General features: G+C 40.0%; 1 protein-coding gene across 10 annotated transcripts in view; it reads right to left on the bottom strand.

The window, feature by feature from the left end:
• The window catches only part of MOCOS (molybdenum cofactor sulfurase), a 366,395-nt gene that overhangs the window by 169,415 nt on the left and 182,376 nt on the right, over positions 1-14,604 (bottom strand). For all 10 annotated transcript variants that reach the window (XM_085872802.1, XM_085872807.1, XM_085872811.1 and 7 more), the window contains 2 exons: positions 4,058-4,134; positions 1-37 (listed from right to left, as the gene is read on the bottom strand). The exon at positions 1-37 is cut by the window's left edge and continues 163 nt beyond it. In XM_085872802.1, coding sequence (XP_085728928.1) covers positions 1-37; positions 4,058-4,134 — 114 coding nt within the window. The remainder of the gene's footprint in view (positions 38-4,057; positions 4,135-14,604) is intronic.

Below are 14,604 nucleotides of genomic sequence, written 5' to 3' on the forward strand. Positions count from 1 at the left end.
AAGTGGAATGTATGGCTCATCACATTCTCCATACCACCTGCAGGTGTAATGCCCATCCCTGAGTTAATATTACCCTTCATTTGAAACCAAATGGCTGCACTTAATAGCATATTTAAAAAAAATTCAGAACAGTCACATCAAAGCAATGTCCAATTTTTAATTCTTCCAACAAACACGAATTGCATTTATGGAGATAATGATACAGATGAAGGAAAATGGCCAGTATTCTTCATTCGGGCTGCAGCAACGGGTCAGTGTGCTGCATCTCCTTTGTGAGAAATTCTCAGTTGGTTTAATGAATCATACCACCAACTGATGCTGCAGCCTTCAATAAATGGGAAGCAATGTTATGTAATTCACATGTTGGCAATGCAAGCATGATTGAGTTCAAGATCCTGACCCTTGCTTTCAAGCAATCACTGCATAAAAATGATTGCTGAAATTTCCGTCTAAAACACACATTTGCCTCCATTGAAAAAGTTAATTTCCAGAATGATACCTTCAAAAATTCCACCAAGTAGTATAGAATGTTATGATAAGCACTTAAACGTAGAGAAAATGCAAGGCATTGACGAGAAACTCCAAAAGCATGTAAAAATGTTAATTTTATTTTTGTCTACATTTCATGTTTTGGTTTGTTGTTTCTAACATTTTTATTCTTGCTTTTAGACCTAATTATGGGTGGCAGACAACAACTATCCTATTCTACGTGGGCACCATAGAAGTAGAAAAAAACGACCCTGAAAAAAAAGACCCTCAAAAAATATATAAAGTGACATTTGCCCCAAATTCGTGCTTTGCCCCAAATGAAGGATTTACCAAGCAGTCTTTGTGTAAAGACAAGATAAAAGTGCGACACTTGCTGACATTGAAGGTTGTCGTTCAAATGACTGACCAGTTTGTTATTTTGTCGAGATCATTAGGTAGCAATGAAACTGTAACATTCCTATGGTGAGGAGCTGTTCAGCACAAGAGATAAAATGATATCCAGTGCAAATGTGCTGCTTCAAATCCTGAAGGAAATGTGCCAGGCAGTTGAAAAAGAAAAAAGACAATGAGTGTCATTTGTGAATAGCCTGGTGAGCGGGATTGGATGCTTTACAGTAGTGAATGCTTGGAAAATGTAGAGCCACGTGGTTGGGGGTTGAGAACACCCATGGGGTGCATCAGATATGAAGTCATGCTCAAGGGGAGGAGGACAGCAATACCATGTCTCACGATGGAAATGACACCATAGATCATGGCATGTTCCAAGAGACCTGAACAACCAAACAGACGGGATGGCCAATTAACTGTTTTCAATGAACCAATACACTTTACGCAATGCCAGTGGCAAATGAAACATACAGGCATCTCTCTTAACCTTCAAGGAAACGCAAAGGTGTAATTTCTCTTTACCTTTAACCTAATTTTATCAATTCCTCTCCATTTGGGCACAGTGGATTATATTGGCACTCCTATGCCAATCAAGGTCACTTGGTCTGGATTGAAGATCATCAAGAAAGATGACATTTCCCTCTCAACCAAGCTCAAGGCCTTGCACCTCAGAAGCAGCATGTAGGAGGAAGGCAGAGGGATTGAAGCTAATCACATGGGACAACTGAAGACATGCAGAGCATAAAGATCTTAGAAAACTGTGACAGTCACAGAGTAGGAAGAAAGGAGAGGACCGCAAGTAATGTCTTCCATAACCCAAGTGACAGGACAAACAGCTCAAAAAAAATTTACAATATTACTGGTTGTGACAAACTTGTGCAGGACTTGAGACAAGAAACCTCATTGTGCAGTCAGAGAAACTCGTTTGTTACATTGAAACATCATAGCCCTATTGTCTCCCCAGGAAAGTGAGGCAGCTGAGAAACACACCAAAGACTTTTACCACGTGCACCTAGAGCCTTTCACAGACCTCCATCACACAGCTAATCCTTCAGGCTCATCGAGTTATCTCCACCTGACAAGCTGCACAAAACCAGGGTCACTAAAGTTTTGGGTTCACGACAGTTCTTGTGGTTCCATACCTCAAAAAATTGTCTCCAAAACATGTGGGACTCTTAAGAATGGAGTTCTTAAGAGAGAATTGAGAACGGAGCACAGAACAACCATCGAGACAGATGGTGTTAATTCAACAGCCAGCGGGACTGAAACTGAGGACCAAAGCCAGCCACTATAACCAATAAGAGTGAAGCGACAGAGGATAGAAACAGTATGCACTGACAGTGAGGCAGTGGGTGCAACACAAGCAAGGGAATTAATGAACAGGAAAAGAGGGGGGAGAGGGAGAGAGAGAGAGAGAGAGAGAGAGAGAGAGAGAGAGAGAGAGAGAGAGAGAGAGAGAGAGAGAGAGAAAGAGAGAGAAAGAGAGAGAGAAAGAGAGAGAGAAAGAGAGAGAGAAAGAGAGAGAGAGAGAAAGAGAGAGACAAAGAGAAAAAGAGAGAAAAAGAGAGAAAGAGAGAGAGAGAGAGAGAGAGAGAGAGAGAGAGAGAGAGAGAGAGAGAGAGAGAGAGAGAGAGAGAGAGAGAGAGAGAAAGAGAAAAAGAGAGAAAAAGAGAAAGAGAAAGAGAAAGAGAAAGAGAGAGAGAAAGAGAAAGAGAAAGCGAAAGGGAAAGGGAAAGGGAAAGGGAAAGGGAAAGGGAAAGCGACAGAGACAGAGACAGAGACAGAGGAAAAGTAGGAACCTGCGAGTAATCGGGTTGGGTTATTGGGGGGTAGAAAAGCTCATAGGTCAGGAATGGGGATGACTTGAGATGATGGTGCATGGATGGTTTGAATCCCTGGAGGGAAGAGTTAAATTGAACCATCTCCAGAAGGTAGTTCCACAAATGGGAAAAAGAGGGGAAGTGGAGTGGAAGTGGGTGGAGAGGTGGGGTTACTCAAAGAAAACGTGCATCCTATAGGAGCTGGGAGGGGTTGTAAGGCTGAGAGCATACAGCTGAGAGAGCTGAGACATAAGGCTGAGAGAGCTGAGAGAGGGGTTGTAAGAGCATACAGAGCGAGACTGGAGGAGAGGTGGTAACAAACAGATGGCCACAATTTGAACAGAACAGGCTTTGTGCTTCGACCTCAGAGAGAAATGACTTTTTTTTTTCGTAATTTTGAGAGCTTTAGTTGGTTTAACAGATAAGTATATCTTCACAGAGGAAGGAAAGCACAATATTTATTCAGAAACGAAAGGAAACGTTTTGACATCCGAAGTATTTTCACACAATCTATAAAATTCTGAATTTATTCAGGGACCAATTACACTGGTTTACAAAGAAATTTAGGCACGCATGAAAATAGGTGTTCTCACCTAATTTTGGGGTGCTGATTTCAGATACGAAATTCATTTTCACTCATCACCTCTAGTTTTTGAGATATACATGTATACATGTACGTACATGTATACATATAGCCCTAGACCCAACAATATCTAAATATCTAAATATCTAAAAATAAAATAAATAAAAAATCTAAAAAAATACACATTATATTATAAATATATACATTATAATATAAAAATGGGATATGTGAAAGCAAAAAAACTAGAGGTGATGGAGCAAACTGTTTTGAAATTTGAATTCAGCATATCAAAATTAGTCAGAAACACATCTTCACATGCTTGCCTCAGAAAAAATTTTTTTGTTTGTAAACCAGTGTTATTCAAGGACCAATAAGTACACTTATGCACCAGAAACTGGCTAATGACGAAATTCCATGTCTAGTGAACAAGTCAAGCTCCACAACATAATGAAGGTAAAAATGGTGTTTGTGAAGAAAAACATTTTGTGAAAAAAAGAAATAACTCCCCCCACCCCCTAAAAAAGGCATTTGTTGACCCTGATGACAGCAAATTCCATGGTCTTCAAAATATCAGTAATAATCAAACAAAATGATTGGATAATAATACAGGAAGCTCAACCTGTCAGGCTGAATTGAAAACTTAGTAAACAAATTACCATGTAACAAAATGGTGATAGGGGTTAAAGACTCAATGCGGTCTGTGCAACAAATCTTTAAATTTAATTTTGAAAAAATTGTGTAAAATAATTGTGACGTGTGCTCCTTATGATTTCCATACCAGTGAGTTTATCGATGGTATTGAAGCCATGTCTAAGGGCAATGATATCTATGAAAGGAATAGTTCCATCCTCCATTCTGCAAAGCAAAACAAGAAAAACAACAATCAGAGATTGCAGACCCTCACCAGGACTTGTTTAGTGAAGTGTTTGTTCAGTTTTGTGTGGTGTATTGTGACCTCGATTGATATCAATTGTTATTACCAAACTATGTGACCTATCAATTATTCCTTTACAAACATGTACACCCAAGGCTTGGGGAACATTTGTGTGGTTTTCCCTCTATCTGTCCAGCCGTTCTGGAGAACATCTTTTATGGGTTTTAGGGTCACTCCAGTATGGCTACCAAACCATGTGACCTATGACATCATATGTGAGAACACTTTGTTCCTCATGGATCGGCGGTCATACATGTAAAGTTTCATCTTGATCTGTTCAGTCACTTCAGCGAAGAAGATATTTGACGGTTTAAAAAATATATATATATATATATATATATATATATATATATATATATATATATATATATATATATATATATATATATATATATATATATATGGCTGCCAAATCACGTGACCAATGACATCATCACTTTTTTTTTCTGTGGACCATTTTATCCTTAGATGACCCTCAAAATTTTTCATACTGATCGAATGTAGCGTTGTACATATGTAATTATGACATCATAACAAAGGCACCTATGATGTCACAGATTACCATACTTATTCCCCATGAGGAATACTTGCCATGTGGCCGGTTTCAATTTTTTTCTTGATGCGGTTTCAGATATACAGAGGTTCAAATTTTTTCCATTTTTCCAACATGGCTTCCACACCACGTGACCTATGCCATCATAATTATGATTAAAACATTCTCCATGAGTAGTCGCACCTCCAAATTTTGTCTCAATTCGACAAGCGGTTTTGGAGAAAAACACAAAAGTTCTGTGCAGACAAACAAACAAACAGTCAAACAAATAAGAAAAAGAAGCTGTGCAGAGCACGATACTTGCAAAATCCACGCCCACCCCCCCCCCCCAATCTCCAAAGGTTGCCTTGGATACATCAAATTGTCCATTTCATGATGATTAATTAAAATTGACAATCTTTATGAAAGGTCAGGTGAATTGCATGAAAACTTTTTGAAAAAGTGACCCAAGGATCCAAAACCCTGCCACCCTAACCATTAAACCAACACTAGGCATAAGGTTGCCATGGATACATGAAATTGTCCATTTCATTAAGATGAAAATTCACACTCTTAATCAAAGTTCAGGTCAAAGAGATGAAAATTGATGATTTTAGAAGTTTGACCTTGAGTTGACTTTTGACCTCAAAAATAGGTTTACAAATTTAGTGATGTACTATGCAATTTCTGCTTCATTTACAGGTTAATCAGATGAAAATTGATGATCTTTCAGATGAAATTTGATTTTAGAAGTTTTTTCCTTCAGTTGACCTTTGACCTTTTGACCTCAAAAATAGTTGGTTTCTCAATTCAGTGATGGACTATGCAAATCGTGTTTAACTTTTCGGTTAATAAGATGTAAATTGACGATTTTTCAGTTGAAATTTGATGATTTTAGAAGGTTGACCTTGAGCTGACTTTTGACCTTTTAACATTAAAAAAATAGTTGGTTTCCAAATTCAGTGATGCACTATGCAATTGCTACTTAATTTACAGGTTAATTAGATGAAAAAATGATGATTTTCAGAGGAAATTTGATGATATAAGAAGTTTGACTAAGTTGACCTTTGGCCTTTTGACCACAAAAATAATTTGCTTTCAAAATTCAGTAATGGACTATGCAAATCCTGTTCAACTATCAAGTTAATAGGATGTAAATTGACAACTTTTTCATTGAAAATTGATGACTTTAGAACTTTGACCTTGAGTTGACCTTTGACTTTTTTATCTCAAAAATAGTTGGTTTCCCAATTCAGCGATGCACTATGAAATTGCTGTTTAAACTTCAAGTCAATCGGATGACAAATGACGATTTTAGAAATTCGACCTCAAGATGACCTTTGACCTCAAAATCAAAAGGCTTCTCAGTTGAGACCACCTCTACAACTTCGTGAAGTTTTGCGAAGATTGATTTTAATTTGTGACCTGTAGGCGATTGACAGACAGAAGTACAAAATCAACTGATGAAAAGACTTGAAAAATCTTTGAATTTGCAAGTAACAAATGCATCCAAATGCAATACCCTCTCCTTTGGCGAGGGTAATAATTCGTGATTTTGATGAGGTTGCTCATTTATACAGTACGAGAATAAACAAGGAACTTCAATGCAGGAGGAAGCCATTAGGCACATCATGTCTGTGGTACACCAACGTCAAACACCATCACCCATCCACACATAAGTTACCTACAATTTCTGCCAATATCCCTCTAACCCTCTATCTCCAATGCTTCTTGGTACATATCTAATTCCAATTTAAACATATCGACTATTTCTGCTGCCATTACCTTTGCAGGGAGACCATTCCATGCATTAACTATTCTCTGAGTGAAAGACCTATCCTTTACTACTGTCTTAACTCTCCTCTTCTTTACTTTCAGGCAATGGCCCCTGGTCCTATCACTGTTAATTCTGCTGTAAAACTCTTCTACATTTATTTTGTCATTATCCTTCATTGTCTTAAACATCTCAATGAAATCCCCTTGCAATCATCTACTCTCCCCTTGGAAATGTATAAAGAAAGCCATGTCGCCTTCTGCAGCTCCTCATAGCTTCATCCAGCTATTCCCAGGAACGATTAAGGTGCTATTATGCAAAAATATAAAAACAAATGATTTGATATTCTGTGTTGATTGCAATAAATACAAACAAAATCCCAATGGTTCTCAGCAGAAGCATATTACAAAAGCAGCCAATTAAAGCATTTCCATGAAATTCCATGTGCTAGTTTCACTACAATATGTATGCTAGTCTCCTGTCCAGCCTCGCCCCCTCCCCCACCCCCTGCTCTGTCTGACATCTGTATATATATATATATATATATATATATATATATATATATATATATATATATATATATATATATATATATATGTCCCATGCTATTACAGCCAAAGAAAGCTACATAAAACATGTGAGAAATGCTGCACAGGGTAAGCCCTTTGCTGTTTCAAACCCTCATTCCTCTATAGCTGCAGACATTCACAAGTAGTGCATACATGAGATATTCAAATGCTGCACACCCACTCAGCCACAAAATCAGCTTCATCACTTGTTGGTGAGTCATCAGCGAAAACATCCACAGAAATGCACAACCCAAGCATGTACCACATACAATGCCAATAGCAGTTAATATATAAATATCAATAAATCAACCGTAAATGAAAATATAAAGAAATGAAAAAAACAGAAATAAAATAAAATAAATGAAATATCAAATGCAGGTGAGCGACCCGAGACAATGGGGAAGCTTTCTTACGAGACAATGCGAAGGAAGTCATGTGGTTACATGGGGTATAATGTGAGGGAAAAGTTTTTATTTTTGTACTAATCTCAAGTCTGAACTCTCAAACCTGTCTCACTCCTCCAAATCCTGGTGTCGTCTCATTAAGTCTGTTTCTGGTGTGTGTTCCCCCTCCATCCCCTCCCTTACTTCAAATGGCTGCACAGCTAACACTGCATGTGAAAAGGCCGAATGCCTAAACTCCGTGTTTGCTTCTAAATCTTGTGTCCGAAACCCATCGCCTTCTGTACCCAACTTACCCAGTCACACCCAGCTGTTTCTGGACTCTGTGTCCTTTTCTCCTGACAAGGTAGAGAGTTTGCTGTCAAACCTTGACTAAGATTCTGCATTCGGTCCAGACGGCATCAGCCCACGTGTCCTAAAAACCTGCTCTGCTGCTCTTGCTCAGCCTCTCTCTGTTCCATTCACCCTCTCATTTGTTCAACATCATCTGCCATCTGCTTGGAAATCAGCAAACATTACTGCTCTGCATAAAAAAGGTGCAAAAACATATCCCTGCAACTTCAGACCAATCATACTTCTCCCAATCAACAAAGTTATGGAATCCACCATTGCTTCTGACATTAAATCCTTCCTCTTCTCCAATGGCTTGATTTCGGATCATCAATTTGGATTCAACCAGGTCACTCTCCCCTGGATATGATGCTTCTGCTCTCCCAACAATGGATGGAGATCCTCAATGCCAGACATGAAATCAGAGCCATCTCCCTTGATATATCATGTGCTTTTGATACGGTCTGGCACCCTGCCCTGCAAACCAAATTCTTCCTATGGTATCCAAGGACATCTCCACTCATGGCTCACAGACTTCCTCTGATCACCTCTTTCTGTCCAGGCTGGAGTTCCTCAAGGCAGCGTTCTGGGCACTGTTCTTTTTCTGGTATTCATCAATGATCTCCCTGACTCTAGAAAATCCTCTTTATCTCTTTGCTGGTGACTCAACCCTCTGCCGTACCATCTATTATCCCTCAGATCGGCAAGCAGCAGCCTCTTCACTCTCTACAGATCTGGATAAAATCACAAGCTGGTCCAACACGTGCAACATGTCTTTAAATCCTGACAAATCTCACACTCTATGTCTCTCCAAAAAGGACCGTCTGGAACCGACCTCCACCCCCCTCATCTACTTTCTCAACAATCCTCTTGAAGAAGTCCTTTCATTCAAGCCACTGGGTTTCACTATCTGCCATGATCTTTCCTGGGAAAAGCACATTTCCAAGCTGGCCTCGAAAGCCAGTTGCCGATTGGGCACTCTCAGTCATGCAAAGTCCTTCCTTGGCATTCCTGAACTCCTGACCACATACAAAGCTTTCGTCCGCAGCCTGATGGAGTACTGCTCTCCCCTCTGGGCTGGTTCTCCTGCCTCTCACCTTTATCAGCTTCATGCTGTGGAAACCAAAGTTTTTAGGATCATTGGTTTCCTCTGCAATGAAGCTGAGTCTTTGAGTCTCTCACTCTCTCACAGCAGGCAGGTCGGTGGTCTTTCTGTCTTCTACAGTCTCCTGTCCAGCCTCACCCCCCCTCCCCCCCCCCGATATCTGTCTGTCTGATATGTCTCCCACATATTTTCACGCTCAAGGTCCGCCAGCAACCCCCTTCTGCTCCAAAATTACCAAAATCAAGAATCACTACTCACCTTCACTCTTTCATTCCTCTTATCCCCATCTTTGGAACAAACTCCCATACTCTTTTCAATGCCACACTTCCCTCCAGGTCTTCAAAACAGCTGTTCACCACCATCTCTGATCTTCCCCCATCCAAAACCATTGTCTTTTCTAGCCCCACTAATCCACCCCAAAGCCACCTCCTTCAAATTCCCTGCTTTCCTACCTGAAAGTCCCTGTCATGTAAGGACCTGAAAGTCCCTGCAGTGTCCATCTTGTTTACCCTGTGTACCCTACCCCATCCCTCTCTCTTCCACAGATCTCCTCATGTCTCTGTTGCACAGTTTTTTCCTTTCCTCTCCCGCCCTCTTGTCTCCTGCTCCCCTTGTTGTACGTTCTGTGTGTTCGCTCTCATACGAGCCTCACAGTGTGCTGTTTTACAGTGTGCTGTTTTTCAATGTTTCAAATTTTCAAATTTCAATGTTAATGTTTGACTCATAAAAAAAAATGTTGTTAAGTTGAAGTAGGATTTCTTACCTTGTATTGGCCATTTTGCACAAAAGCATATTTAAGGGTAGGCATATAAACAGGGTGATAACACACAAAGAGCTACCACCGATGGAATGCTATCACATATCTTGTAACTCTTGGGTTATATATCTTGCCAAAAATCACAATGAGAATTATTCCCCCCAGATGGTACCGACCAACCCGACTGGCTCATGGACAACCTGTACCGTTGAGACTGCAATGCCACTGCATGCTTCATGTGCGTTGAATGTCCTCGGGGCTTTCCCTCCTGCACCCACTGTATAATTCTGCAAACTGCTCATGCCCCCTGAGTATTTTCACTGAACCAAAGGCTTAACATTCACAACAGCATTCTTGCAAGCAGCGAAGGATGAAACGGTCACCTACCCTGTCAATCTGCAATTGCTGCTCTCATTCCCTTCGTCCTACTTACAGCATCCTAACCATCAAGCCTGATTTAACACACTACATATTTTGCCTTTCAAGCCTTCACCTCCATTTAATGGCCCATAGCATTGTAATCACAGATCACTGATTGTTTATTAATCCCTGTCATTTGTTTGTTGTTTTTGTAGGCCATTGATACATTATTTATGTATAATTGAGGTGGTGTTACTCATTCACTTCCATGATGCAATTATGTTCTAAATTAATCTTTTAAATGAATCTATACTCCACCCATCTTAGCTCGCAATTATAAGAGCTCTGCCCCTCATCACATTTGAGTCATGTAAATTTCTACTTGTGGAGGAATCTCACATACATCGGCCTACACATCATGAAACAGAAGACCAAGAAGGAACCCTAAGAAGTAAAGAGCAAAGATGGAGGAACCTGGATAGGATTCGGGTTTCAGCCGCTAGTCTCCTACCCTCAAAAAAAAAAAAAAAACACATCTCGTTTTTTCACACACAACTGTTCCTATCACAAACACAGAAAAACAAACACACACACACACACACACACACACACACCCACCCACACACACACACACACACACACACACACACACACACACACACAGTAAATAAAATTAATAAAAATAAAAAACAAACATGCATATACACACACAAACCAAAACAAACACGTACATTCATACATACTGTACAAACAAACACGCACACACAAACAAAACACACACACTCATCCATACAAACAGACAAAAACACACACGATGTAATTTGAACAACAATTTTATGTTAATATTCTTTGAAAACAATTTGCTGTGCAAGCTTTCAATAAAGTGATGTTGTGGCTGGGTCAAAGAGTTTACCCACTGCGCAACCTCGAGCTTGCCAGTCTTTTACCATGGCTTTTAAGCCAGCCAGATTGGGCGACTGGAAAGCAAATAATATTGCATGTGAAGCACATTTTGCACAGGTTCAGTATACAATTAGCAGCATACAACAGGCTGTAGAAAGCCGATTCATTGAAGTCAGATAGCAAATGTAGTTGGAGGGCGATTAACATTTGCAAAAACAGGACACGTCAGATGGAAAGGTTTGAATAATTTATCAGTTGTAGCACCTCAACGAAAGCCTGAGCACCAATGTGTATAGAGGTGCACATCGCTACTCCTCTATATAAACATTATTTTTCATTTTGTATGCTTCTACATGCATATTTTCTTGTGTGTGTGTGGCAAAATCAAATTCATTGGCAACTCGTCAAAAAAGATAAATCTCTTGGAAACAATTAATCATGGGGATTGAACGGTGTTGGAAAATAATGTATTAACACGTCTACCGTGAAAACAGCCAGCAAAAATGGAATAAAATATGTTCTCTACATGCAATTTAATACTCTTTGCATGAACTTGTGTATATAACTGAACACAAAGGAACAAGGAAAAAATTAAAATAAGCAGCATACCGAGATTTGAGTGAGTGAGCTAAAAATAGAAAAGCACACTCAAACATTGGTCTTTCATCTCCACAAATAAATACACTGGTCAACAATTTTTTACTTTCTGAATGTTGTCTAGATTTCTACAAGTGAATTAGGGTATTCTGGCACTGCTGAATCAGGAAATGGCATCCGTTTCTCTCCATCAGGTCAGGTTTTTGTGCTAAGTTGATTTGAAAAAATCAGATCTTGTGACAAAATCAATTACATTTTTGTGGCATTATCAGCTGATTTTTGTCAACACATATCATCCTAAACATGTTTTTAAGAAAAAAAAATGTTTTGCCAACAACATTTATTGATTACATGATAGAAACATCGATTACTGTCATCTGAATGGTGGGCATTGAAAAGGTAAGTACAAGTAAATTGCATGTTGCATCACCACTGTTCAAACTTCAGGGCTTGAACTTCCGTTTCTTCGAACTCCTGGAATGTTCAGCGGCAGGGAGGTCTCTCTTCAGATTCCAACAGTAGTCAGCCATCATGACTGCGTCCCAGTGACCCTGATACCTGGTCTCCATCTCCTTCATGTCCTGATGGAATCTCTCCCCCTGCTCGTCACTCATTGAACCCAGGTTCTCAGGAAACTGGTTCATATGTGAAAATAGGTAGTGCATCTTGATGCTCATGTTGCAGCCCAGGTTTCTGAAAGCAGTCAGCATGTTGTTGACAAGTTCTGCGTAGTTTCTGGCCTTATTGTTGCCAAGAAAGTTCTTCACTACCAAAACAAATGTCTTCCACGCTTCCAGTTCCACTTCGTTCATTGAGTTTTTGAACTCTGGATCTCTGATGAGCTGACGGATCTGAGAACCATCAAAGATGCCAGCTTTCAACTTCTCCATGGTCAATCCTGGAAAAGCCTGGCACAAGTAAGTGAAGCAGTCACCATCTTTGTCCAGAGCCTTGGTGAACTGCTTGATTAAGCCGAGCTTGATGTGCAGCGGTGGGAAGAGTATTCTGTCTCTGTCCACCAGAGGGTCGTTGATGACGTTCCTTTCTTTGCATGGCACCACTTCCCCCCGCACAGGCCAGTCCTTCTTCGTGTAATGCTGAGCACGGTCCCTACTATCCCACATGCACAGAAAACATGGGTACTTGGTGAAGCCAGACTGTTGTCCCAACAAAAAGTTCACCATCTTCAGGTCAACACAAATAAACCACTTATGCTGATCATAACCAATTTTCTCCAGCACGTACTTCACCGCTTCATACTTCTCCTTCAGTGTAGTCGAGTGAGCGATGGGTACAGAGGCAAACTGGTTGCCGTTGTGTAGCAGAACACATTTCAGTGATCGCTTGCTGCTGTCAATGAACAGTCTCCAATCTTTGGGTTCATACTGTGGCACTCCAAGCTTGAGCAGAAGCGCATGTCATAAATTGGCGCATGTAGGTATTGTACATTCTTCAGAGTTCGTTATTTCAAGAAATACAACTTTTTTGTATCACATTATTACAAAATCTGCCCCATTAACTTTAGTTTTGATCCACGAACTTTATGCTTTGCCTCACCAATTTTTGGAAGATTTTGAGGTTTTATGACTTCAAACTGATCCCTTTTCGACATAATCACCCAGAACTATCGTACCTGAATACTTCTTGTCATTAAAATAATTATTTCCAATCAAAACAATTATTTGACATGACATTTTACCCCCACCAACTTCTTCTAAAATGCTCCACACATGCGTACATGTGAACAAAAATGTAAAAAACGACATGTGGCCATATCTCAAAAACTTGACCTGATTGAACAAAACTAATGTGAGTTTTGGATTCAGCGCATCAGATTCGTCCTAAATCAGCTTAAAAAATGCAGACAACAAATTTGTTGTTGACCAGTGATATGAATGTGTGTGTGTGTGTGTGTGTGTGTGTGTGTGTGTGTGTGTGTGTGTGTGTGTGTGTGTGTGTGTGTGTGTGTGTGTGTGTGTGTGTGTGTGTGTGTGTGTGTGTGTGTGTGTGTGTGTGTGTGTGTGTGTGTGTGTGTGTGTGTGTGTGTGTTGTGTGTTTTCTCCATAACTCCAAAACCAGGAAACCTATAGTGGCCTGAAACTTTGCATACATAATAAGGCATGCATCCAAGATAGTGCATGAATGAAAATTGGGTGTTTGGATTCACTTAAAGGCCCGGTCACACCTTGACGTTTTAGCCAGCGATGGCAACGTATTAAAATGTATGTAAAACGCTGGCTTACGTTGAACTTTTGATGTTTTTTTTAAAGATTCGGACGTATTCATAGCGACTTGGTTTGATGTATAACACATTGGTAACGGACACAGAACGTTTCGTTGTGTTATAGATAACTTATACCAACGAATGCTGAACCTGTTGTCGGCCTACACAACCTATGCCCAACGATAGTCTAACTTAGGCATAGCGCGTTGCACGCATCGCCGACGATGTCGTGACGTAGCCTATTAAAAGGCTGACGCACAACGATTCGAATCATAACTGCCGTAGAAATGGAAGTGTCAACATCGCGGTCACACCTTGGCGATCTTGCCAGCGTATGCCGACCTAAGAAAAATGTGTCTAAAACGTTGGGGCAAGTCAAATACGGTATGAGTAAGTTTGGTATACGTGAGTACAACGCTAAAGTACGCTATCATACGTCGTAGTAAGTAGAGTACGTCAAGAAATTTTAAACATGTTCAAAATTTTACGACGTACTTGGCGTATGACACACGTTCTGCATGCGATGGGGATAAGTTTTACACACGATATGTGGACGCTTACACACGTCCACAAAGGCTACTTATAAGCTACTCATAAGTCGAAACACGTCGCGGTAATGTCTTTTTTACGCGATACTTATTTCTAACTTATGTTTGACGTGCTTTGAACCAATTCTTTACGTAGTCCCAACAAACATCGACGTATGTAGACGTATTCCAATGACGTCTTCCGGTCGACAAAAAAAAAAAAATTAACATGTTTCTAACTTACAACTGCCATATAAAGACGTGTTCCTAGCGGTTTTGGGAATTGGTATATAAAAATGATGCTCATAAAAG

Source organism: Eptatretus burgeri, chromosome 3 (assembly GCF_056783735.1).
Source record: "Eptatretus burgeri isolate ZD-2024b chromosome 3, Ebu_testis_v1, whole genome shotgun sequence".
NCBI lineage: Eukaryota > Metazoa > Chordata > Myxini > Myxiniformes > Myxinidae > Eptatretus > Eptatretus burgeri.